Raw genomic sequence first — 27,651 nt, 5'->3', positions numbered from 1 at the left:
TTGCTTTAAGCATGGGAAAAGCTGCAGAGGAAATTTCTCAGGCGGGGCTGAAATTAACCAGCACCGAGCTTGTGAAACCGAGCGGAGGCAAAGGCTCGGCGCGGACTGCGGAGACGCCCAGCGGGCATTGGGGTCTGTGGAGAGCGGGGGCACCGCCCTGCTGTTCTCAACCCCAACTGCGGCCCGAGTTTTAGCAGGCGAATGGTTGGACTCGACGATCTCAGAGGTTTTTTCCCAGCCTAATTCATTCTATGACTCCGTGAGTGCTGAAGCAACCCGGACTCTGTCTCCCCTGACGGCGCTGGGGGTGACAAAACCCGCCCTGCCCCCGCCCTCAGCCCCGTCCCGCCCTGCCCCCGCCCTCAGCCCCGTCCCGCCCTACCCGCCCCGCGCGGCCCGGAAGCGTTCGCGCGCGCGCCGGAAGCGCGTCCCCCTCGGCCCGGCCAAGATGGCGGCGGATGCCGCCACAGAGCTGCTGTTCTTGGACACGTTCAAGCACCAGAGCGCGGAGGTAAAACGGGTTTCGGGTCCGCCTCTCCTCTCACCTGTCTTCCCCTCCTCTCTCTTCTCCTGAGCTGCTGCCGGCGTCCCCTTGCTCGCGCCGGGGCCTCCCGGGAATGCGGAACCCCCGCTGGGGCGGGCCCCGGCGGCGGTCGGGCAGGAGCAGCCCCCGGGCTGGTGCCTTTAAGGGGGGGCTGCCGCCTCCTTCCCGCCTCGCCTGATGCGAAGCCTTGCTGGAGCCGCTGTCCTGGCAGCCCGAGGTGCTGATGGCAGGGGGCGGAGGGTGGTGGGAAAGCAGCGGGGATTCGGAGGTGGCGGGGAGTAGAGGCGAGCGGAGAACAAAGAAAATAAACGTGGTTCGAGGAGGCGATATAATGGAAGAAGTTGACTTCTGAAGCGGCCGTTCTCTGCCGCTTGTGAGATTCTCGATGCTCTTGTGTAGCTGATGATGAGGAGGGATATTTGTGTGTCAGGTATTCCCTTAGATTTATTCACTTTACACAAAATGAGTATGTCAGGCTCTTTTGGCAGTGGTAGATCGTGCAGATATTGCACTTTGAGGGTGTTGGGATCCTGAGCATCTTTGAAACTGCTGGTCTTGCAGCAGATTTGTCTGGGGCTGAGCTCGATGTGCTGTTCAGGGAGGAGGAATGGGACTGTTAGGTGAAAAGTGATTGTGTACTGTAACATGACAAAGACGTTTCAAATTCATACAATAACTGGACTGCATTCATGGATAGGCACTAGGGAAAGAAAATGGAGTATTTTGAGTTCATGCTGCAATGAAATGCAATTGAAAAGTGATTAAGGAGTCTTCTAGCTGTCCAGATTAGCTAGGCCCAAATGTGTTTTTAATTCCACTATTTAAAACAATGTTAGGTGGGGAGTGCTACCCAGCGCTGTTCCCCTGGGTAGAAACAGTAGCCACTCTTACTCCTCTCCAGGACCCTGTGTTTTCTTGTTGAACAGTTTTAATATTTTAAAGTCATTTTCTGTCACTTCCATTCTTACCAGTGGCATAGTCCAAACCTGAACCTTAGGTATTTTATGTGTTTCTTGAAAGCCTTCTTTATGTTACACTAATTCTAACTCTTTGTGGATTATGAGTGCTGCACTGGAACTTAGAGTTCTTGAAAAGTACTGCTGTGGTTCGGAATAAAAATATTTATTTGGCTTGGCTATGCAGTTTGACTGCTGTTGAGTAGTTCATATGAAGGATATTTTTATTGATGTTCTGTAGGAGAAATGGGTTGAATTCACTTGTTGTTTTGGTGATGTTGATGCATGGGTGTCAGGACATAATCCAGCATCATTTAAAGAGGAATTTGTCTTTATTTGGGTGGTGCTCCTGGGGATGGAGCTGCCTAGAGCAGCCCTTCCTCCAGAAATCTGAGTCTGCTGCATGACTCAGATGTTTTTTAGAGGCACAGATGAGCTCCCACAGCTCTCACTCCATGCAGGCTGCACTCAGCCTGTTCCTGTTCGTGTGTCTGTGCTCCCTGTCCTAGCAGGATTCCTTGGTTCCACCATCCAGCTTCTAACACATCAGCCCACAGGCCAAGCTGTTGTATTGTGTGCTAAAAAGTGTCTGCATTGATTTTTTAGAAGACAGTAACACATGCCCAAAACCATATCTTAAAAACTGTTTTTAAAACTCCACTTGGTCTGTTTCATTGCTTACTAGTTTCTAAAAATTTTAGTACTTGCTTTCTGCTGGTTTAATTTCTGATTATAGTGAAAGAGAGAAATTTTGACTGCAAATCAACTTGTTTTTTGTTTTTCATTTTTTAGTTGTGTTAATAGACAGATCAGTGGCTTGGGTTTTTTTTTTTTCAATCAGTCTGCTAATTCAGCTTGCTAACTGGAAGTGTGATTCTGAGCTTCTCTGAAAATCTTTATATGTTTACAATTGAACATGAAGTTATATATGTGTACTGTTTTATGAGCATATATACAATAAAAATTATGGATAAATGTAGTAAGATCTAATGCTGTGAATTTAGTGAGAGAGGACATCCAGCATTAATTATTTTATAGCTGCTACGTGGAAAGTCACTGTAAGTTTGATAACTTTCTAGTTTGCTCAAACATCTTTTTGGAGAGTGGAAGAATTCTTTATACTTGCTGTTTCTGTGTGTTAAACAGAAATGATATTTGCTAAAGGTTTTCAGGTGTTGCAAAATTGGAAAAATAAACATAATATGGAAATTTTGTACAGATTTTTGTACTTACTTTTGTAAGTCAGATTACAAAAGTAATCTGAATTACAGTATTGTTACAATTTTCAATATTATCTTTGAAATACGAAATTTGCTAATGTTTAGAATTACATCATGCATATTTCCTGTCTGGAAAAAACAACCTGTAACTGTTTAAAAGATCCTTGCAAATAGAGGTAGTAAATTAAGTGAATAAACTAGTAACACTTTCTATGAAAAAATAGTGTCAAATATATGAAAAGTGCCAAGATTATATTAAAAACTCTATTTTTCTGTGTAACGGTGTTTATCAGTGTTTAGTGTTTTACAAAACTGAATTTTATTATTAAGATTGCAACATGTTCTGTTAGTGGAGAATACAAGTACATTAAGTTGTTTGTGTTTTACATTTCCTAGACTTTGCTTCTTCTTTGTTTTGTAGCAAAGTACCAATATTGATGTGGTTCGTTTTCCATGCGTGGTTTACATAAATGAAGTCCGAGTCATTCCTCCAGGAGTGAGAGCTCACACAAGTTTGCCTGACAACAGGGCTTATGGGTAAGTGAAAGATACCAGGTAACAGATTCAGGAAAACCTCCCTCTTATTTTTTTGTTGAACTTTCATGTCTCAATAGACCTTCCTACATAAAAATGTAAAATGTATTTATGTGTTTGCTGAACTTGTAATTATTTTGGGGTGTTCCTTAAACGGTATAATTTTGTGGGTTTTTTCTCCTTGGTAGTCCTGCTTACTCTGATAAGGAACTCATCTAATTTAATTTTACTTTCATTCTGTTCCTAGAGAGACATCCCCGCATTCATTTCAACTGGACTTGTTTTTCAACAATGTCAGCAAACCAAGTGCCCCTGTTTTTGATCGGCTGGGAAGGTACGTTCCTTCAAGATTTGTGTGTGGCTTCATTATCTACCTTTTCTTCCCGAAAATTTTTATAGTGCAGAGAATGTGCAATAGAAAATCCTGTATCTCCCATGACTTTCATGTTTGGTTTGGATTTTGCTAGTTTGTATTCTTATCCTTTTCCTCCAGTCTGTATGGAAGGACATAGCTTTATGCTTAAAGAAAGAAAAATTTCTGTTGTTTTTAAATTTACAGAGCCCATATATATTAATGCAAAGAATTCTGTAGAAAGAAGTGATTTTTCTTTCTTGTATGTATTTGTTCAGTGTTTTATTGTTGACTTTTTTGATTAGTTTTGCTGTGTTTTACTTCTGCTTTATATTAATGAAAAATGACTTTGTATCTTTCATTTAACAGCCTTGAATATGATGAAAACACTTCAATTATTTTCAGGCCCAATGCAAAGGTAATGCAGAGTGATTTAAACCTCTTCTTTCCCTGCATATCTGTAATTTAGGTGTAAATATGGTTTCATGTGGTGTTTTAGCACTGTGTAAAGTGGTTTTTTTTCAAACCTTATCCTAAAACCTGTCTGTAGTTGTGATACTCTTTAGAGTCACCTTGTGGTTTTTCATATTGTCATTTGTTTGTTAGTTGGGTTTTTTTTTCATTAATAGGCTGTAGTAGATTAGGGATCTATTTAGTCAGTGTATGTACTGCAAGGAGTGTAATGCTTTTAGAGAAAGATTATTTGTTGCAATGATTGATATGTTTAATGTGTTCTCAGTTTTCAAAATGTGGAATAAAGAGGTATTTTAATGTTGGATTTTTCTTTTGGCTTTTATGCTGATACAGTGATGCTATAGTAACTGTTTTGGAGTTGCCTTTAAGTGCTTTTACTTTTTTTAAAAATTTATTTTAATTTTTTTTTTTTTAAACCAACAGGTCAACACGGATGGATTGGTTCTGAGAGGGTGGTACAACTGTCTGACTTTGGCAATATATGGCTCAGTTGACAGGGTAATAACTCATGAGAGAGAGTCACCTCCGCCACCACCCCCTCCGCCTCCACCTCCCCAACAACAGCCTGGATTGAAAAGGAATCCAAAACATGGTGAGTCTTGGGAGAAGACAGACTTTTTTCTCTTACAAATCAGTGTTACAGTATCCCATCTGTAAAACAAATCCTCAGTTCTTCCACATTTTAGATTACAGTGGCTTTAATTTTTCTTTATTGTGTCTTTAGTTTCATATTTTCTTCTAGGTTTATATTGAATGGTTTTAAGTAGGGTCTCATCCATTGCTTTTATGGGAGTGGTTTATTTGATGTGTTGCTAGTTACTTTGGATGGTAAAAATGCAGTTTAACTTGTGTGAACTCATTACAATGTAGCTGATTGGAATATTAAAAAAACTGATTAGAATAGAATTAAAGCCATAAGAAAATTTCACAGTCATAGTTAACTTTGCTTATCTGACTTGTGGTAAGTACGTTAGAGGAGTGCTCTGCACTGGTTTTAGAGCAGCCATAAATAGAATCCGTGGCCAAGTTTTTGCTTCAATTTTGATTTTAGATTTAAAATTAGAACTATTGTTCAAAGTATGACTGGAAGACTGCAAAATTCAAATACTACATGCAGTAAAAGACAGTTGGTAACCGTAAAAACCAGTTGAGTAAAATGTGAACTTTTTTTTAAAGCAATTCAGATATTATTGATAGTGTTACAGTATGAGTAATGTCAAAACCAAAATTGGCAGTTACTCATTAAGTTTTAAACAAGTATTACATAAAAAATCAGTAGTGTTAATAAGTTTGCTTGTTGATGTAGTTCTTGTTTACATCAAAAATTACTTCATCAAAAGTGACTTTAGAAAGTTGCCTCATGTAACGCGGAATACAGATAAAATAAAAGCTGGGCAATGGTGTTCCCCAGTCAGAAGTAACACTGAAACCCCAAAATTTTCTGCTTTTATTCCTGTGGTTTCATTAAATGCAAGTTTTTATTTTCCCAATAAATATAGTTGATGGAGAGAAAGAAGACCAATTCAATGGCAGTCCTCCAAGACCACAGCCCAGGGGTCCAAGGACACCTCCAGGCCCTCCTCCTCCTGATGATGATGAGGATGAACCTATGCCAGTGTCAGGTAGAATGAGAAGAGACAGTGTTTTATTTGCTGCACATCACTGCTTAGAGGAGGCAGAATTCTGTGTTTCTGCCCAGTGTGAAGTTTTTTATCTGCTGTTACTTCTGCTGGACAGATTCAGTTTTAGAAAAGGGATTTGGAGAAAAGCAAGTTTTGGGTTTGTTCATTTGCATAATTTTTAAAGATAGGAGATTGGGAATATTGGCTGTTAACTGATACACCGTTGAACATGCTGCACATGTTTTATGTAAGTGTTCTGTTGACTCTGGTATCCATTGTTCCTCTGCATTATTCTGCAGCATCTGCCAAGTTACCCAGTCTCTGTATTGGTTAGAAGTGCCAAGAGCTCTGCATATTCATAGTCTTGCTGAACTAAGTGACTGTGTTCGGTTTAATCATGAAAACATTTTTAAAATGCTTTTTTTGCATCTCTAGTATCTTGATGCAGAAACTTTCAACATATATACTGCCATTAAAAACAATAAAATATTTCTATAAATACCTTAGCAAAAAAAAAAAAAAAAAAAGGGAGAGCTGAGGAGAATCTCCTTTTATTGTATGCAGGGGGATACATGGTGACAAAGGATGTGTAAAAAGCTGAGGTAGTTAATGGGCTGGAAGACAGACACAGAGAGGTGAATGAACCCTATATTTATAATCAAGGAGGGAATGGTCTGGCCAGCTGTATGGGGCTACATGGGATCTACTCATAGGTCCAGTCCTGTTTAATATCTTTGGATTTCGGAAAAGTGCTCTTATTGCTGAAACTTTGTATCTGTTTCTAGTGGTTGGGGAAAAAGAAGATGATGTGGACCATAGGGAGGATTACTTTGAGCCGATTTCTCCTGATCGAACATCCATTCATCAAGAAAGCCAGTATTCGGATGATGGAGAAGTAGAGGAAGATCAACCAGAAGAAGGGGAAGATGATGATGATGTGGATGTTGAGGAGGAGGAGGATGAGGATGATGATGACGATGATGATGATGATGGTCATACAGTAGAGAGTATTGCTGATGAGGAAGAAGAGGAGGAGGAGGAAGATGATGAAGATGAAGAAGAGGGCGAAGAGGAGGAAGAAGGTGATGGTAAGTTGTAGAGTTTAGAAAAAAATAGAGGTTTATGAAGTCTTGATGGCAGTACCTTCATGATGAGTATGTGCAAGGGAACTGATTTTTTTTCCCTTGGTGTCCTGGTTTAGGGCAAATTTGGTAGAAAACCTCCAAAGGGGGCCCTTCCAGAAAGCAAACCCACATGGCCCCTCCCCTCAGCTGGTTCGGGAAGGATTCCTCAGAGAGATGTTTTATTTAAAAAATGTAGGAATGTGGTGAAAGACTATTCCTTAAATAAAAAACAAGTGAAGTTGTTTATATAACATATTTAGTTGTCATCTTCTTTTGTTATTTAAAGATCCCAGCCATGTCTGTGCAAAAAATGGAAGACTAGAAGTTTTTTTTAGAGGTGCAATCACCGGAAGAAAATTGGACAATATAGTTGTAGTAATGTGTATTCTAGTTAAACTTCTTGCTTTACACATTCTTTTAAATGACTCCATTATTACATAAAAAAACTCTGTCAGGTGGGTCTTTCACTCATATCTTGACAGAGAAGGCTTTTTGTATGTTAGTGTGTGATTGTTCTCTAGCTAGTAATATTTGTGTAAAATGAATTGCTACTTTGTATTTGGAAGATATTCTCTGCAGTTATGAACTGGTTTATTCATAACTGATTTGGTAACGTAATCTTTCTCTTTTTAGGAGATGATGGCTATGAGCAGATTTCAAGTGATGAAGATGTAATTGCTGATCTAGAACGTGAGACATTTAAGTATCCAAGCTTTGATATTGAATATACTCCTGAGGATCTGGCATCTGTGCCTCCTGTGACATATGAACCTTTTGAAAAGGAGCTTGGACCGCTTTTATACTTCAGCTGCCCTTACAAGACTGTATTTGAAAATGAAGTTGCTAAAATAAAGGACCAAGACACAGAAAAAGAAAATTCTGGGGCAGTGGAAGGCTCAGTTAAATTAACTGAACTGTTGGAATTATATCAAGAGGAAAGGGGTGCAAAGTGGGTCACGGCATTAGAAGAAATTCCAAGTTTGATAGTTAAAGAATTGAGCTACCTGCTGGTGAAAGACACAAAGCAAGACTATATTACCCAGCTAGTAGACTGGACCCTGCAAGCTTTAAACCTTCAGGTGGCTCTCAAACAGCCCATTGCTTTGAACGTTCGACAGCTCAAAGCTGGGACAAAATTGGTGTCTTCATTAGCAGAATGTGGGACTCAAGGAATAACAGCACTCTTGCAGGCAGGAGTTATTAATGTGTTGTTTGAACTGTTGTTTGCAGATCATGTATCATCGTCCCTTAAACTTAATGCTTTTAAAGCTTTGGATAGTGTCATTAGCATGACAGAGGGAATGGAATTGTTTTTAAGAGGTGGCACAGATGTACATGAAAAAAGTGGTTATCAGAAACTCCTGGAACTCATACTGTTAGATCAGACTGTGCGAGTTGTAACAGCTGGTTCTGCAATTCTCCAGAAATGTCACTTCTATGAGATTCTGTCAGACATTAAAAAGGTGGTAGATCAGTTAGCAGAGAGCACTCCTCCTCTTCCTAATCACACAGAGCCAGAACAGGACCAGGACTTGGCAGGACTTGAAAGAACCAACCAAGAATATGAAAATGATGTGGAGGCTCCTATGGATATGGATCATCTTTTGGAATCTTCTAATATAAGTGAAGGAGAGATGGAAAAACTTGTTAGTCTTCTTGAAGAGATCTTCCATTTGATGGAAACTGCTCCTCATACAATGATTCAGCCTCCTGTGAAATCTTTCCCAACCATGGCACGCATTACAGGCCCTCCAGAAAGGGATGATCCTTACCCTGTCCTGTTTAGGTACAGCACTTGTGAATTCAATTTCTAGAGTGCCTTTCCTCTAGCTTGATAGAAATATATTTAAGGGGTGACTTTGAGATATTTCACTGAATTCTTTTTTGGAAGATTCTAGATTGTGGATATGAAGTCAGAGAGAGATTGACAAATTAATGTGCCTGTTATTTTGTTGACTTTTGATCAACCTAGAATGCACCTAGCCAGAAGTTAATATCCTTTTTACTCCTTATTAAACTCCTTATTGCTGGTAATGTGCTCACCCTTCAGTTGCATTCATAGATGCTTACCAGTTATGCTAAGTGCTGTCCAGTTTGAAAGTGGTTGTAAATCTAGAGTGTTTCATTTGTCATCTTGGAACACAACTATGTGTATGGATAAAAGAGGTCTGGAATTCCTCAGCCTGGATGTTGAGGTGGCAAGATGCAAACTGGCCTCAGATTGATAAGAAGGTCATGCAGTTGTGTTACTGTGCTAACTTTCACAGGCACAGGCAGAGGAGCTGAGGTCTGCCTGCCTTCAGCCAGTTAAAACATCTCATGGGTTCTTACTGTGTTAGCAGATTTCTGTCTAGAAGGTATTTCTCTAAATGCTGACAGATTTCTTTGGTAGCAGTGGTGTAGGTCATGGCTGAATATAGGCATCTACATGCAAAGAGTCTTCAAAAATTGCCTGCTAGATATACTGTAATGATTGATTTTCTAGCACATTTAAAACATTGAATCTGACATTGATGATGATTCAGATGCAGCAAATTTAATAAAATATAGTGTCCTGTTTTATGTGTAGATACGGTTGAGGTTTTTTTATTGTTTGGGTTTTTTTATGGAGATCAGAATTTTAGGACTTATTTCTTGTAAATATTATAGCAATTACATTTTGTAAGGTTTAAATTTTGTACTACTTCATAATTAGATACTTCTTGTAGTCCACAGGGCAGTAAGTGCTGAAGCTAGGAGGTACATACTTTTGTATAAAGGGTTGACAAATATTTGCAGTGTTGCTGATTATTTTCCTGATTTTGGTTTGGCTTTTTTTTCAGATATCTTCATAGTCACCATTTCTTGGAATGCATTACTTTGCTACTGTCTCTTCCAGTGACAGGTGCACATCCAGGTGTGCTTCAGGCTATCCGAGATATATTGCGTTTCCTGGCACAGTCACAGAAGGGTCTTCTTTTCTTTATCTCTGAGCACGAAGCAACAAACTTGTTGGTTAGAGCACTTTGTCAGTTTTCTGACCCAGATCAAGAGGAAGGTCTGCAGTCAGATGGTGCCAATGAGGATACTTTTGCCCTGTGGCTCCTCCATTCAACACAGACGTTACAGTGCATTTCGGAATTGTTCTGCCACTTCCAGCGTTGCACAGCCAGCGAGGAGACTGACCACTCAGATCTGCTGGGAACACTTCACAACCTTTACTTGATCACCTTTAACCCTGTAGGAAGATCTGCTGTGGCTCATGTATTCAGTCTGGAAAAAAATCTCCAAAGTCTTATTACTTTAATGGAGTACTATTCCAAAGAAGCTTTAGGGTAATGTATGCATTTAATTATTTTCTTTAGTTTTTTAATTTTAAAAGTATCTATCTTTTATTAATAATTCCATTAATCTAAAATTTCTTTTAGATCTTGATGTTTTTATTTAAAGCCAAAGCAACTTTTAAGTAGAAGCATGTAATACAAAATCAGGCCTGTCATTTGTAATCAAGTACTTAATACTCCAAATCTGTATAGGTCATCAACAAAGTTCTTGTAATATATGTAGGGCAAACTTTTGATTATGTGAAAACATCAGTAAGTAGGCAGTTTTTATTCAAGCATAAAATGTTGCCTGTGAAACATGTAGAAAGTTTGACTGGGTACAGAGAGTACTGCACACTACTCTGGGGTGGGAATCTCTCAATTCTTCAAGTTCTTGTAGATGTTAAATACATCATTGTTTTCTCTGGACAGGCAGTTGTACTGCTTTAGGTAGCAGTGGTTTTAAAATGATTTGTGAAACAGATAAAGTTACATAAAAATATTTGCATGCCACTTGCCTGGATGTCATGGTTTGTTGATGCTGAAATGAATATGAATGTGTATAATGTGTCAGAAAGTGTTCACTTGGCAAAAAACATAGGAGGAAATTGTTTGGGTTTCTTTCATTGATAATTATGTGGGGCAATCCTTGTTGAAGGTCAAAGTTCCGTAGGTAGATTTTTTAGGGGTCAAATAATGAAAATCTAACAGATACCAGTTGTGTTACTGAGATCTAAAGAAAAGCATTGTTGTTTCAGAGACTCAAAGTCTAAGAAGTCAGTGGCTTATAATTATGCCTGCATCCTTGTTTTGCTGGTGGTACAATCTTCCAGTGATGTCCAAATGCTGGAACAGCATTCAGCACCTCTGCTGAAGCTTTGTAAAGCAGATGAAAATAACACCAAGTTGCAAGGTACACTTTATGTAATTATCAATGAATTGTTTGAATGTATAGAAGCAATCTTTTTTATGTGAATAATTGGTGCTTTACAGTTGTGTGGCTTGGATAATGAAATTACTTTTCCAGTTGCATCTGATTAGCTGAGTCACTGAGATAACACACAATTTTTTTTTCTGTTAACGAGAGTTAAATAGGAAATATTTTTTATTAGTTAATTTTTTTTTTCAAGTAAAATAGCTGCCATGATAATTACAGGAAGTTTGAAATTATTAAAACTGTGTTGATAATAGGAGAGCAAATTTCTGTAGAAGTGGACTAACTAGCCAGTGAACTGAGTCTTATTTTTGTTTACTATTGCTATTGCTGTGGTTTAGCCCCCACTGTTTATCCCCAACACCACTCTTGCTTACCCTGCCACCCAAACCCAGTGGGATGAGGAGGAGAATCAGGGAAAAACAAGTAAAACTCCTGGATTGAGATAAGAAGTTGAAAAAAAGTAAAATATAATAATACTAATAGTACTAATGGTAACAACAGTAATAATTTTAATAAAAAAGAGACAAGAGATAAAAAAAACCAAGAAAACAAGTATTGCAGTGCAATTGCCCACCTGCTGACCAATGCCCAGCCCCTCCCCAAGCAGTGATCATCCCCTTCCAGGAAACTCTCCCAGTTTTCATACTGAACACGACATCCCATGGTGTGGAATATCCCTTTGGACAGTTGGGTCAGTTCTCCTGGCTGTGCTCCTTCCCAGCTTCTTGTGCAGCTCCTCATTCACAGAGCATGAGACGCTGGAAAGTCGTTCACTTAGGGTAAGCACTGACTTAGGGTTAGCAACACCCAAAACGTCAGTGTGTTATCAGTGTTATTCTCATGCTGAATCCAAAACATAGCACTGAACAGCAGCTAGGAGGAAAACAAGCTCTGTGACATCTGGAACCAGGACAGTGATGTAGTGTGACAGAATCTTTACTACTAAATAATCCTGGGACTGTTTTAAGGCACCTAGGCCAGCTGACATGGAATAGGCCATGCTGTTAACCCTGTTACTACATCTTTTGATGTCCAAAATGTGTCTTGGTGTCTTCCCAGCTTGTGTTGACTTACAGATTAGGCCTGGGACACTCAGAAAAACCCTGCTGAAGACTATTCTGACACCTGAACGTTGAGACTCTGATGTCCAAAGTTGTGCTCTGCACCGGTTAACCAACTCATGTAGACAATAACTTCTTCCAAAACTTAAATGCACTGGAAGAAATCAGAATTCCTCAAAGTTTTATTTTAAATCTCTCCTCTGTCATGCTCTTATTTTTGCTCCTCACCTGATCATCAGACTGCTTTATGAGAAGCAGGCTAGCTTATTAAACCAAATAATGAAATCAGTCTGAGTCATCAATTCATATACACTTAATCTTCATGTTTTTATAAATATTTTCAGGAGCAATGATTTTTAATCTTTAAATCTCTTATCCCATGAACCTGGGACTTTCAAGTTTTTCTAGACTAAGAGAGAGACTGATAATCTCTAAGGACTTCTAGCATGAGTGAGTGCAGGGCACAGATTGGCTCTATTTGGGCACTTAATGGAAGTCTTGTACTTAGTTTGTAGTAACCTATGCTGTACAGTAAGGGGAGTGGTTTTTTTGTTCTTTTCTTTAGCTGACAGTGACTCTTAGTGTCTTTTGTAAAAAAATTGATTACAGGTAATGCAGATAATGAGATGAAAATTGCCTCCAGATTGACTTCAGATTTTGTCAGTGTGCATAATATATATTGCCTGTCCTGAAGGTCTGTTTCTGTTAATGCTTTTCAGCTGGCTATAGCTGCACTATGTGCCCCACAGATTTTGCACTTGTATTTAATTTAATCACTTGTACTATTGTGTAAATTAAGTACATTTTGATTGGAAAAGGTTTTATGATCATAAATTCACTGACTTAAGTATTTTTTTTTTCTTCAGAGCTCAGCAAGTGGCTTGAACCTTTGAAAAATCTTAGATTTGAAATAAATTGTATTCCAAATCTTATTGAATATATCAAACAGGTCAGTAAAATATAGGTAGATGCTATCTTTTATTTATGTTCTATAAGCTTAGACCTTTTGTAGTCTGATATTTTATCTTAGATATATACTAACATATTTAAAAATGCATACTGTTATCCAAAAGAGATGTTTCTATTAAAGCTTATGATCTAGGCTGGGTCTTGCATTGTTATATTTATTGAAACAAAATCTAAGGTAAATATATGATGCAAAGATCTAATTATTTAAATATTTTAGCTTCCTGTAAATCACAATGCAAATATTGATGCTCTTTTTTTTGTTTCTGCCTTATTTATGACTGCTTACCAAAAGGTGAAATAGTTAAATTTTGTGACATACTTACAGTAACTAAATACAGAATTTGTATACTAAGCAAGCAGTACACTTGTAAAGTCCTTCCTTGTAATATAGGCTCATTCCTTTTTTTCTTTTCTCCTAAAAGAATATTGACAGTTTGATGACTCCAGATGGGGTTGGTCTTCCCACTGCACTTCGTGTTCTCTGTCATATTGCATGTCCACCGCCTATGGTAGAAGGTATGGCTGATATATTTGTACAGGTTAAAGCACAAATCTTAGTTTTTGAGTCTTCTACTTAAACCTGGCTGAAGTGTAACTGTGATTGCCCAGGAGAAATTAGAAATACAAAAATGTTATTTCTTTTCTGTACAGGTCAACAGAAGGACCTTAAATGGAATCTTGCAGTTATTCAGCTCTTCTCTTCCGAGGGAATGGACACCTTCATCCGGGTGTTACAGAAGCTGAACAGCATCCTTATTCAGCCTTGGCGACTCCACGTCAACATGGGCACCACGCTGCACAGAGTCACTACTATTTCTATGGCCCGCTGTACACTGACTCTGCTTAAAACAATGCTGACAGAACTCCTGAGGGGCGGATCCTTTGAATTCAAGGACATGCGTGTTCCTGCAGCACTTGTTTCTTTACACATGCTCCTCTGCTCTATTCCTCTCTCAGGCCGCTTAGATAGTGATGAACAAAAAATCCAGAATGACATTGTTGATGTCTTACTGACTTTTACACAAGGTGTTAATGAAAAACTTACCATTTCTGAGGAAACTTTGGCGAACAATACTTGGTCTTTAATGCTGAAGGAAGTTCTCTCATCAATTTTGAGAATTCCTGAAGGCTTTTTCTCTGGACTTATACTGCTTTCAGAGTTGTTGCCTCTTCCACTGCCCATGCAGACTACTCAGGTATAACTGAGATATATTTAGTTTTTAAAGCATTTTTAGTATTTATATATAACGCTTTGACCGTTTTTGTAGTAATTGAAGGAACAGATATGTGAAAGGATGAATTAAAGTTGTAGTAAAGCATTTGGGCTCATATAGATTCTTTGTAGATAAGTCTTTTTCAGCAGAAACAAAATTGGTATTATTTGGAGCATTTTTCTTAAGCTAGGAGTCATATGTTGTTCTTTTGTCCCTCTTGAGATTATCTAGGCTCCTGTTCTGTTACTTAAGTGACTGTCTCCAAAGCTTTTAATTTAACTCTGAATGCTGAACTTGGTTTATTAAGGCTCTTCTTTCTTTTGTCATGGATCTTGAGTTTGCGATCTTTATTAAGTAAGCATAAAAGGTGTGTGGCAATCCATGCTCCTAATTTGAAATACCTAACTTGCTGGCTCATGCACTGTCATTTGGTGACAATGAAAATGGCATTCCATATTTTTAATGAGGACAGTAGTCGTACTTTGTCTTTGTTTATACTTTGTGATAGAATTCATATTTTATCATAAAAATTGACAGGAAGAACCCTGCTGCCCTTCTGTTCCTGCAGGTAATTGAAGCCCATGATATTGCAGTGGCCCTCAACACCAGGAAGCTGTGGAGTATGCACCTCCATGTGCAGGCCAAGCTGATCCAGGAGATCGTTCGCTCTTTCTCCGGCTCGTCCTGCCAGCCCATTCAGCACATGTTGAGGCGGATTTGTGTTCAGCTGTGTGACTTGGCTTCACCTACTGCTCTTCTCATCATGAGGACAGTATTGGATCTAATAGTAGAAGACCTGCAAAGGTATTTTTGTTTTCTCTTGCAAAGATTTTGTTGATGAACTGTTAAAATCACCTTGCTTCTGCACAGTAGATTTAGCAGGAGGAAAATACTTTGGGAAATATTATTCATTGTGGGCTGAACAAATTCTCATTCCAGTGCTATATGCTGTGTCCTGATAATGCTTAAGGTTGCCAGAGAACCAGCTCATACCTCTAGGTTTTGATGTAGGCAGTTTCATGTTGCATGTTTATGGTAAGTATTTTAGGAAGATTTTCTTCAGGTTGGCTTTGCAAAGCCTCAACTTGCCTATAAAGTGCTTTTAAGGACCTGTATGATGCAAATAAGAAGAGTAGGCCAGTAAAGTCTGCTATGCTGGGATTACATATGTGTATAGATGTTTGTAAACTAGTATAAGTTGAATGAAACAGGTTCAGAGGGTTTTGAAACTGAGTGCTCTTTCTTTAAAGCATAATCATCCACTTAGATACTGTTTACATAACAGCACATTTCTCTTATACATTTAGATGTCCTTCAGTATATTAAATGCACAGTAGATTAATTAATGATGTGACCAGAAGTTCTTCAGTGAAAATTGAGCAGTTTTCAAAAAGTAAATGGAACTGTAAGTTTAAGTATGCAAACTAGGTGGATTTTTTTTCTAAAATGCAGAATTATATGACTCCTGTGATGGTTTTATAGTTTCTTAGATCACTTTAAACCAGCTTTTTCACAGTGCACTGATACCATTTCAGCAACACAGAAGATAAAGAGAAAAACTACACTGGACAGACCACTCGACTGCTTGCTTTATTGGATGCCCTGGCTTCACATAAAGCTTGTAAATTGGCTATTTTGCATCTTATCAATGGAACTGCCAAAGGAGATGAAAAGTATGGAGAGGTTTTCCAGGAGCTCTTGTCTTTGATGCGATCAGCTGGGGACAATGTCACTCATCAACAGTGTTCTGAATATGTAACTTCCCTTTTGCAGTCTCTCTGTGATCAGGTATTTGCTATATTTAATGCATAATGTGTGTTGATTATTGTAGGAAACAAATTAAATGAGGTTGTTTCTTAAGTACCTCTCTTTTTCCATAATTAAAAAAACAATAACATTGTTGAAACACAAAAAGTGTGCATGGTTGGCTAATTTGGCAGATGTGCTGCCTTCTTGTTCTTGAATGTAAATACTTTCCATTTTATGGCATGTCTTCTGCTTTATGTGCACTGTTCTGGCAGCTCATTAGAGACCAGAAACTGAAGGGCAGAAAGATTTCCTGTCCCATCAGCTGAGAGAGGGATATCTTTTTTCCATGTGGGCCACTGACAAAACTTGACTTGTCACTGTTCGCTTTTTAGCTACTTAAATAAATATGTATCTCTAGTGATCTAACTGAAACCTCTTGATAATGTATTCCAAATATAAAGATATGTATGCTATGCTGGTACTGTAAAACTCCTCCATTAAAAAAAAGCAGAAGTTGCTAGAACAAGGTAAGAAATGCTAGTTGAAAGTTGATTTGTAGACTGGCCCTGTAGTTTCTCATTAATGTGTGCACAGATTTGCATGCCATCATTTGTCTCACTAGTGCCTGTATTTATTTGATCTAGTGCTTACTCAGTTACACAAAAGACATTTGGACGTTGTTGGTCAGTAATCAGCCATTTGCATATAAACAAGATCTCTCTGTCTTTCTCGTTGGGAAAATCAATCTTGTTTTATTTTATGTAAAATATGGAAGTGACAGAAGGTCCAAAACTTCATAGGTGCTGTCTGCAGCCTCTTAGTTTTCACTGAACCTTAGAATCAAAGCATATGTCAAATTGGAGGGGGCCCATAAGGATCATCAAGTCTAACTCCCTGCCCTTCACAGGAATATCTAAAACTAAACCATGACTAAGTGTTATCCAGATGCTCTCTGAACTCTGACAGGCTTGGTGCCTAATTACTTCCCTGAGGACCCTGTTCCAGTGACTAACCAACCTCTCAGTGAAGAACCTTTTCCTCATGTCCAACTTGAATGTCCCTTGAAGCAGTTTCATTCCATTTCCCTGTGTCCTGTCGCTGCTCACCAGAGGGAGGAGAGCACCTGCCCCTCTGCTGCTCCCCTAAAGGCATTTGTAGATTGCTGTGAGGTCACCCCTCAGCCTTCTCTTCTCCAGGCTGAACCAGCCAAGGAACTTCAGTCTCTTTGACCAATGTTTTGAGATTGAGGGACACATTGACACCTAATTTTAACTCTGCGACCATATTTCAGAATTTGAAGCTCTTATGTTTCGGAAATAATGGTTTGTAGCCCTTAACAGCACTGAACAAAAAAGATACTCTAGATTAGTATTTTGCTGGTCAGTAATAACTGAAATACTGGAATAAGTTGATAAAGGGAGAGGGAAAGAACCCAGTGCTTCTGTCTTCATGTATGGTTTATATTTACTGCAGGCATACAGAATTCTTTTTTACTAAATGTATAATCATAATTCTTTTAGGATATTGCACTTATTTTACCAAGTTCATCAGAAGGCTCTGTGTCTGAATTAGAGCAGCTTTCCAACTCCTTACCAAGCAAAGAGCTGATGCCCTTAATTTGTGACTCTCTGATGGAAACATTAACAAATTCTGAGAGCAGTTACAGTTGTCTGCTGACATGCATCCGAACAATGATGTTCCTTACAGAGCATGACTATGGCTTCTACCACTTGAAGAGGTATGGTATTTTATGTGATATTACTGACAGCTTAAAATTGTTTAAAAACTGTAGCGTAAAATAATTTTTTACATGCTTAGTAGAAAATGTTGTAGATAAGGCATTGTTTCTCTTTGGGGCTTCAGTGTTTTACTCAGTATTTTGGTCTTCCTTCGCACTCTGAATAATTTCTGCAGTATGCATACAGAAGTACATAGTTTCAAGAAGGAGACAAAGCATTGGAAACAGGTTTGTATACTCTGTTTCCCCATTCCAAGGCTGGAGGATTAGAATGGGATGTAGTGTTCTTGTTCTTCCCCTTTTGAGACACTCAAAGAGCTCTCATCTGGAGCACTGGAGAACTGTTTGTACTTCCTCTATTTTTAGGGATTCAGTTTGCACTTCCACGAGTGTTCTGACCTCCAGACAATTACTTTAGGAATGAGTTGGTTTTTTCCAAACTATTTTTGTTCACTCACTTTGAACAGAATATATACATGTATTGAACAACATGTTGTTTTGGCTCTTGATTCTTTGTCCTATATTTGGACCTGTTTCTGTTCACTGAAGTTGAAGTGCAGAGGCAAAAAGGTGAGATTTGCAGAGAGAAAAAGGAGCCTTGTCAATATAAGGTGGTTCAAAACATTTTATAAGTCATGGATGCAAGAAGCCATATAACCACCAATGAAAAATTAGCAAGTTAGAGATGCTGTTCTTGCATCTTAGAGATGCTGATCTTAGAGATGTGTGTCCAGCTGTCAGCTTAAGTGCACCACCTTGCTATTTCTGCTCATGTTGCATTTACAGTTAGTTTTCTGCAGTTAGGCATCAGGGGATGGAGAGGAATTGTAGCTTCAAGCATGATCCTGCTTCATAAGGTCCTTGTGCAAGCACATATTTCTGTACTGCAGTCCCTTTTCTGCCAAAGATGACATTGTAATTTCTTGAATGTTTTGGAGGTAGTATATATAGCTATATAGTGTGTATGTATATATATATATATATATATATATATATAATATATATATATATATATATATATATATAGTAGTGTATATATATACACTATCTAATATAGGTAGTATATATAGCTATATACTACTATAAAATAGTAGTAGTGTATATATATATATATATATATATATATATATATATATATATATCTGAAATATCTGCAGACAGTACTGGTGAAGACAGGAGTCTTAGTATGGAGAAAATAATGAAGCTCTAGCTTTGTAATCAAGGCTGAACTTGATAATTGTAAAATCTGCCAGGTTTATTTTGCATATATGCCATTTTCTTCTAACCAGTTTTGGTGGAATGGTCACAATGTATGTACTAATAAAGTATTTTCTCTCTTTTTGTTTTGAAAACAGCTCTCTAAGAAAACACAGCAATGCTCTATACACTGTATTAAAGCGAGTTATAACCAGTTTCAGCAAAGACACGGGTGAACTGGCCTCTTCATTTTTGGATTTTATGCGACAGATTCTAAACTCTGATACGCTGGTAAGCGAATATGTGTTGAATGCTTAAACTCAGCTGCGTTTCTCTGAAATCTGCAGTGTGAGACATGCTCAGGAACAATTATTTCAGAAGGCAGTTGATTCTGCAGATTGCTGGATGAGGTTTTTCCATCAGTAATGTTAGTGCCATCTTTAGTTTTTAATGAAATCTGTGAAAACTGGGCAAGGATGTATGTTTAGTAAGTAAGGGGTTTTCAGTAGGAAGAAAGGCATGGTTCACGCTGATTTCCTAAGTGAGTATGCTGTGGTGTCCCACTTTTAGATTCACAGCATCCTGTTAGAGAGCTGCTGTACTGAGAAAGAACTATAAACTGTGATACAGACCTCATCTAGTACAGGAAAGGGTTGCATTCATCTTGATGCAGTATATAAACTTGCTTGTTGAAGTGTTCTTAAAATAATTTACATCATATGTTTTTGAATCAAGAGAACTCATTTTGCTAGATTTGCTCTAATGTGTGTTTGAATTCAAGAGGTTTGCAGTCCAGAAGTATTGAACATTTATGAGTACTTACTCCCCAACTGTCAAATATTTTAGGGGTGTTGTGGAGATGATGGAAGCCTTATGGAAACAGAGGGGTCCCATTCAGGCAGAACGCTGGGTCTTACCACTGCAGAGTTAAAACATCTACTACAGAACAAAGAAGAAACCCCAGAAAGCCTGCTTCTTGATCTGGAGAAACATGTTATGGTAAAAGAATTCAAATAATGAAGTTGATGTTGCAGTATTCTGTTAGCCCAGGCAGTTAATGGTATCATGGAAGGCAGCACATGCCTACAAGCAAAGGCTGTAGGATAGTGATGAAGCAGATTGTTAATGCAATAAACAGTAGGAACCTCAGCTTAGTGATGGCTTCATGTAACTGGTAAGTGGAATTAATACTGGGGGCTGGATATTGTTGTATGTTTTCATCAGAGGCCTGAACAATGGATACCTTTTCAGTGAATTTGTGGATGCCAGTAGGATGTGGAGGGGTGACTAATCTGACATACAGCAAAGCCTCAATCCAAAGAGATCACAATAAATGCTTTAGGATTGATTTAGCAGAAAGTTTGCGTGGGTCATTAGGAAAAATGCAGTGGTCTGAAGTGAAAGCAGGATAATCCCATGCCTTGTTGCAGGCTGGGCTGACAAGGGCCAGGTAGTTATGATGGTTGATAGGTTAAATGTGGGCTGACAGTGAACAGTCACTAGGAGCTGGTGAGTGAGAGTGTTCTCAGCCATGCTGGAAGGAGCACGGTCAGCACATCCAGGAGCCTTGTTGTCTCCCACAACAGGATGCTACTGAGCTCTCATGTGAGTGTTGTGTTCACTTGTGACCAACTTTGCCCTCTCACCATTTCTAGAGACCTGGGGAAACTGGAGAGGGTTCTGCTGAGGTGGTCAGGGACCTAGAGAACATGTGCTAGAGGGAGAGGATGAAGAAGCTGGGCTTGTTTAGCCTGGTGAAGAGGAGCTATTTCAGAGTTTGCCACAGCTGTTTGGGAAGATAGTAACAAAGAGGGTGGAATCAAACTTCTCTTGGTAATTCCAGATGATTAATCAAGGGGCAATGCCCCCAGATTGTGGCTTCAGAGGTTCACGTTGACATTAGGAAAAAATAAAAATTACCCACTGAGAAGTGAGAGTGAAGCACTGAACAGGTCAGTGGGGCTGTGGGCTCTCTGTCACTGGAACTTTTTTTTAGACATGACTGGATAAAGTTATGGCTGACCTGACCTGGCTTTGATGATGGTCCTGCTTCCAGCAGGGATGGTGGGTAATGGACTAGAGGACATGTAGAATTCAATGCATCCAGCCTTTCTGTGATTATAATTGCAAACTTACTCTGGTATTCAAATTTGATTCTGTGTAACTGGTGGCAGCCATGCAGTAGATGGCTAATTTAAGAGAGTCCATGAAACAGCTGCTCCATAGCCTATTGATCACAAATGCCTTTGAAGTGCTTTATTCCCTCCTGTCCCTTCCCTGGCTGCCTACATCTATTAGCTAAGAGATTAAAAGCCACAATTGTTCTGAATGAGGAACAGCAGACACAGGACACTGGAATGCTTTAATAGAAAGCTTCTTAAATAAAACCTGGGCAGTGTCTTCCTTGGGACTGTTCTAAAAGATATTGCATCAGTTGGGAATGGAACCTGGAATGTGCATGTGGTGACATGGTATGTTTAATACCACACCTAGGGGCTTTCTGCTGTTGTTTGTGTACTCAGGTGTCTTACTTTCACTATTTGTGGCTGGGTAGACTGTTGTATAGTACCTCCCCCTTTTTTTAATAAATAAGAAAAGCATTATTCCTTCTCTGCAGAGAGGAAAAAATTCTGACTTGTTCTGTGTTGACATAGGATCGTTCTAAGGAAGATGATGGACTTGAATCCTTACTGGACAACATTGTTGGAGTAAGGCAGATGTTGGAATCAGCAGGTGATTCTTGTCCACTGAGTGATCAAGATGTTGAGCCTACTCTTTCTGCACCAGACTCTCTTCAGAATTTGTTTAACAACAGGTAAAATGGTTGAGTGTGTCAGCAGTAATTTATTTGTGAAAATTGAGTATTTTATGCATACATAAATTAAGTATATTAAAAGCAGGGTCTAAAGAGCACTGTTGTCACTACTACCCACGAGTCCCAAGGTATTGAATGTCATGTGAGTATCAAGGGTAGGGCAGCAATGTTCACCCCAGGTCCTGTGGTGCTGTGTACACTTGCAGTTGGTTGTGGTTCATAACCAAATAGGCCTTTGGCCTTGTTTTGTTGTAGGACTACATACGTGTTGGCAGATGTGATGGATGACCAGCTGAAGTCCATGTGGTTCTCACCCTTTCAGGCTGAAGAAATAGACACTGACCTGGATATGGTAAAATGATTCATTAATGTATTTGAAATGGATTTAAAAATGAGCTTTAATCTGAACTAGTAGCATCAGAAATTCATTTGGCCAAAGGGTTTGTTTTCCAGAACTCACCTTTCTAACTTGACCCAGATAGAGAGGTTGGCATTTGTTAAATGGGTTATCAAATGCCTTCAGATTGACTTGGAAGCTGCTACAAAATTGGGTTCTTTTGCAGTACCCTAGGGGAGCAGTTGCTGTGTCAGTCCCAAACTGCTTTTGTGTTGCTCTTGAGGCTTTTCATCAGTTTGTTTTAAAGGCAGAAAAGAATGTGATTTAGTTTCTTCTCCTTGCTTGTCTTCTGTCATTGCAGTAGTATCCACAAGAGCCTGATAGCTTCAATTCTTTTAAAATTTAAATATTTGCTCTGAGGTGACAGAAGGGGGAAACGTGGTAGTAGTAAATGAAACTACCTGCACAAAAGCTTTTCACAGTTTTTGAAACTTTTATAATTTAAACTTCAATGCTAATAATGAAAAATACAGTAGCATTCCTGGTTTTTTAGAACTAAGGAATTGGCAGTGTCTTATTTTCTTGTGTGAGAAATAATCAGTTTCTGTTGACTTCATTGCCTTAATCTTTTTTAGTTTTACTTTTTTAATTTACATGCAAAAATAGTTATGTTTTAATTTCTTTAGCAAAACCAAAACTCTATAAAAGTGACATTAATAAATTTATAGAGCTGTATCTTAAGCAAGAGAATTGTCCAACTGTGTGTCATTAAGTGACAAGATAGGTGTTCATATTTGAGAGCTATGCCCTTCACTCCTTTTGCATTCAGATCTGTCAAGATAATTTTGCTGCAGCTCTGCTGCATTTTTGCATTTTTTGTTTTGTTACTGCTGCTCTTTTTTGGAGGTGCTAGTAATGACTGTTTTGATTAAACTCTCTCTTTGAAGGTAAAAGTTGACTTAATTGAACTGTCAGAGAAGGGCTGCAGTGACTTTGACTTGCAAGCTGAATTGGAGAGGTCATTTTTGTCAGAACCATCATCTCCTGGACGCACAAAAACCACAAAAGGGTTCAAGCTTGGCAAGCACAAGCATGAGACCTTCATAACTTCAAGGTAAGTTAATAGTGTCTTCAGCATTGATTTGTATGTTGTCAAAATGTCAGATACCTTTCAAATTGTATCTCCAGTATGGAGAATGCCTGACCATCAGTAGTACAGTGTTACATTAGCTAACTAAATAATGGTTTGTCATGACAGTGGGAAATCTGAGTACATAGAGCCTGCAAAGAGAGCTCATGTTGTGCCACCACCCAGAGGAAGAGGAAGGGGAGGATTTGGACAAGGAATTCGACCACACGATATCTTCCGTCAGAGGAAGCAGAACACAAGCAGGCCACCTTCCATGCACGTGGATGATTTTGTTGCTGCAGAGAGCAAAGAAGTGGTTGCTCCAGATGGGATACCACCAGCCAAAAGGCCACCAAAAGTGTCACAGAAGATTTCTTCGCGTGGTGGGTTCTCAGGGAACCGTGGAGGACGAGGAGCTTTTCACAGTCAGAACAGGTTCTTTACACCACCTGCTTCAAAAGGTATGCTGGTTCCTGTATCAGAACTGGAGTAGATGCATGCTAAAATTGCTTCTGTAATACTAACCCACTTTCCTAGCACTAGTTCATCATCCCCGGTGTGAGATCTTCCTGAAGCAATGTTGTTGCAATGAGTTGTTTAGCACCAGGAAAGATTCTCTTGAAGGTGAGAACCTCCAAAGCTGCACAATTGAAACAAGGCAGTGAATTTCCATGCTGCCTTTCTGCCTCTCTTTTACAAAAGGAGTCAGCTGTTTCAGCAACTCTTGGAGTGCTTCCCTGCCTTTTGTGACACGTAGTTACTAAAACCAAGCGCCACAGTACATCTCTGGGTTTAAATGAGGCTTTGGAGTAAAAGGATGGAAGATCCTGACTAGAATATGATGCAATTTTCAGTGAACCTGGAGATTGTAACCTACAGTGTTAGATTTCTTTCATACATAGACAAGATTGCATTATTTTTCCTTCCATCCCATAATTACAATTTGTTTCTACTTGCAAAGTAGAAACAGAAAATACTTCTATTCATAAAGTTATAAATACTAGGATTTATTTCACCACAGAATCTGGAAGAATAAGAGTCTGATCTTGATATGCTAGATAATGTGAATTCTTTTTAACTTGAGTCCTTGCCTGATGTATAGATCTGTTCCACTGAATCTGTGCAGAATAGAGTAACTCGTAAGTAAATTTGAAGTAACTGGCAGAGTAACTTGAAGTAAACTTCAAGTTGGAATACTGCAGGTATGTTGATACAGAGTATCTTTATCTATTTGAATTGTATAAATATTATGTTACCACCCTGAGTATTGTGAAGATTGAAATAGGAAAAAAAACCCCAAACCCGGTGATGTTTGCTCAACAATGTGTTGGTTGTTCTCTCCCTATCTAGGAAATTACAGTCGTCGTGAAGGTGCTCGAGGCTCAAGTTGGAGTGCACAGAGTACGCCCAGGGGAACCTACAATGACAGTAGAGGTGGTCAAAGCAATTTTAACAGGGGTCCACTGCCACCACTGAGACCATTAAGTTCAGCAGGTACATGGTATTCATATGGGCATCGAACTATAGAGAATTCCTTGAATTTCATTTTTGCTTTACAAATGAAACCGTGCAAGGATGCTGCAGACACCTTGAAATTCAGCAAATGTTTTAAGCATATATGAACAGTTGTCAGTGAGACCATGTCAAATACGTGCTTTCGTACGAGCTGCCCTGTAACCCATAAAACTTGCTGAATTGAACACTTGATGGCAGAATCTTAATTTTGCACTCAGACTTTTGTCATTCAATTGTCTTCGTACCTCCGTGGTAATCATAGCGCAATTAAAGCAGCAATGCTTGCCTAAAAGAAAAGTGAAAATTAAAAGGAGGAAACAGACGCTGTTTGTATCTCATCCTGGTTTTGTTTCTTACGCTTTGGCAGCAGCTACTCCGCCTAGGGCTTTTTTTTTTTTTTTTTTTTTTTCCAACTGAGTATACTTTTCTTTGCTTTAAGGCTACCGACCGAGTCCTCGCGATCGTGCTTCCAGAGGCCGTGGAGGAATTGGACCGTCTTGGACAAGTGCTAATAGTAGTAGCAGTGGTGGCTCAAGAGGGAAATTTGTTAGTGGAGGCAGTGGAAGAGGTCGTCATGTACGTTCCTTCACACGATAAAATAAGACCCAATGGTGGAACACCTCAACCTTGTGGACTTCTGTGAAGATGTCAAAGAAAGCAGCGTCACTAACGGACCAATTCAGAGCTTCTGGTATCTGGAGGACACCAAGAGAATATTTTTGTCTGAAGAAAAAGCTTTTGTTTGATACAAGAATTGAAATTTCAATAAAATTCAAGACTTTTTGTGTACAATTGTAAATTTTTTGTTCCTTTTGAAAGAATGTTTCAATTTTTTTTGTGGATTTCAGTAGACAATACTCAGTAAAGCACCTCCTTGAGTTAAGACTTGAAGGACTTCTTAAATATTCATTGTGCCAAAAGAAAGGTGCAAGTGTTTTGTGTGTGACTTATTACTGCAAGAAAATTAAAAAATATATATGTAATGAAATTTTGTATTTTTTTTTCTCTCAGGTTTAGAGCCATTAGCCCTCTTTTGTTATTTTGTTAGCCAGTCTGGGTTATTAATGAATGAGGTGTGTCTGCCAGCAGGTGAAGTAGCCAATGATAGCAGAATAACTGAAAATAATCTGTTAAAGTATACAAATGTAAATGTAATTTATGTAGGTTTTATTGTGTATCTTGGGAAATGAGATTAGAAACTTTTAAGTCCCACACCAGGTAAAATTTGAATAAAATCTGTCACTTACTTCAGGGAGAATAAGTCAACATTCCATCACTTAATTTACAACTCCAGCTTATGCATTCGGAGCACAGGAGTTATTTCATTGGAAAGCAGTATATACTTTCAGTTAAAAAGCAAATACTCATACCCTTAGAGTACCTGGAGTTAATTTGTTCCCTCTCTCTCCTCTGCCTAACATAGTGGAGGAGAGGCCAGAGACACCTGAGCCAACATGTAGTCAGGTAGTGATGTTAAACCTGGTCTATAAAGAACTGGAGTTTTGTTCCTGTGATTTGACTGAGATACAGTGCAAAGAGAAAAAAGGAGGAGTAGGAATTCATAAAGAAATACCACTACTCAATTAAATTCTGAAAATTTTTTCATATTGAATTCAGTGAAGTAAGGTTTTATGTATTTGCATTCCTTTGGGCTCCATGGGTTTCACAGAATTAACAGATTTTCAGTAGCCATTGCATTTTTGGACAGGGTGGCCTAAAAGCCACATTCAATATTTGTAAATGAGCTCCACTGTAAGACTTAGTTTGATTTTCACTTATGCTTGGTCTGTTGACATTACAGAAGTGCTATAGAGGGGTCTTACTCTACTTAAATACTGCCCACGCCATATTTTAAGTGTTTCTAAAGTATGGTTATATGTTAAACTAAAATTATTTTACCTTTGTACTGCCTGGCTAAATTAAGTAAGTTTTTAATTTGATACACAGAAGACCCCTATTAGCTGTATTTTTCCTGTGTGGAGACTCTTGAGACTGTCCCACTGCCTGGGAGGTGATTGAGTAACCAATGAAAGTGAGAAATGCCCATGAATTGACTGGGTGCACCTATGGGGAACAATATCGGTTCTTGAAGGGTTTAACCTTATGTAAAATAACATGGACAGATTTGGATTGGAAGCCAAAAAATTTTCTGAATGGTAAAATTAGAGGGAGATCTAATTTTACTAATTATGACTAAAATGGGTGGAGCTTTCACAGGCATTACTGTTATTAATGCTATTTTTTTAAGGAGCACTACATAAATATTTTTAAAGCTGACTCACTCCTTTATACCATGTGTTTAAGGTGGTTTTATTTTTTTAGAAATTTTACTGTTTTCAAAACTACAAGGGATAAAAATAATTTGGTTTCTGTCAGGGAAATTTGAAATGAAAAGTAAAGTGTCAAGCATGGAATAAATATGTAAATATCCAGTACTGATTCTTCAGAGTTTAAAATATACAGCATGTCACATTAGTAATTTTCAAATTAGGAGGAAATAAAGGGTTGGTTACATTGGTGTGTGAAAGCTGTGTAAATTTAAACTTGAAAAAAGAAGTGTGTGTACATAATGGTTGGGTTTTTTTTTTAACTAATGAATTTAGTTCTGTGACCCTTCAATACAAAGTGATTCCTTTCATGGATAAATTCAGCATGAAATAATGCTGTTTAAAACTGAGGTGTTACTTGGTTTACTTTTTAAAATGGGATTGCTACCATGAGTAAATAACACTTCAAAGAAGTGTTCAATTTTGCTTTTGATACTCTGGCTAAAAAAAGACATTTTCAAGTTCTGTTTCCTGACTGGAACTCCAGGAAGTGGATAAATTCAGAGACTCCTGTGCTGACTTGATGAGCAGAACA

At 38.5% G+C, this 27,651-nt stretch overlaps 1 protein-coding gene across 1 annotated transcript; it reads left to right on the top strand.

Annotated features, from left to right (window-relative positions):
- Window positions 1–410: 410 nt before the first annotated feature.
- VIRMA (vir like m6A methyltransferase associated) lies at window positions 411–27,303 on the top strand. Its single transcript, XM_009086910.4, has 24 exons — window positions 411–511; window positions 3,142–3,257; window positions 3,502–3,588; window positions 3,976–4,024; window positions 4,504–4,672; window positions 5,580–5,702; window positions 6,488–6,790; window positions 7,460–8,612; window positions 9,649–10,140; window positions 10,887–11,041; window positions 12,993–13,075; window positions 13,518–13,611; window positions 13,747–14,291; window positions 14,878–15,113; window positions 15,845–16,097; window positions 17,579–17,796; window positions 19,152–19,284; window positions 19,840–19,992; window positions 21,648–21,808; window positions 22,064–22,160; window positions 23,093–23,259; window positions 23,404–23,735; window positions 24,625–24,768; window positions 25,229–27,303. The coding sequence occupies exons 1-24, from the start codon at window positions 449–451 to the stop codon at window positions 25,384–25,386; spliced, it is 5,484 nt and encodes a 1,827-aa protein (XP_009085158.1). The 5' UTR covers window positions 411–448; the 3' UTR covers window positions 25,387–27,303.
- The last annotated feature ends 348 nt before the right edge of the window (window positions 27,304–27,651 follow it).

The sequence above is a fragment of the Serinus canaria genome, chromosome 2, assembly GCF_022539315.1.
Source record: "Serinus canaria isolate serCan28SL12 chromosome 2, serCan2020, whole genome shotgun sequence".
In the NCBI taxonomy this organism is placed as follows: Eukaryota; Metazoa; Chordata; class Aves; order Passeriformes; family Fringillidae; genus Serinus; species Serinus canaria.
The sequence above is the reverse complement of the archived record's forward strand: the minus strand, read 5'-3'. Positions and strand labels throughout refer to the sequence as shown.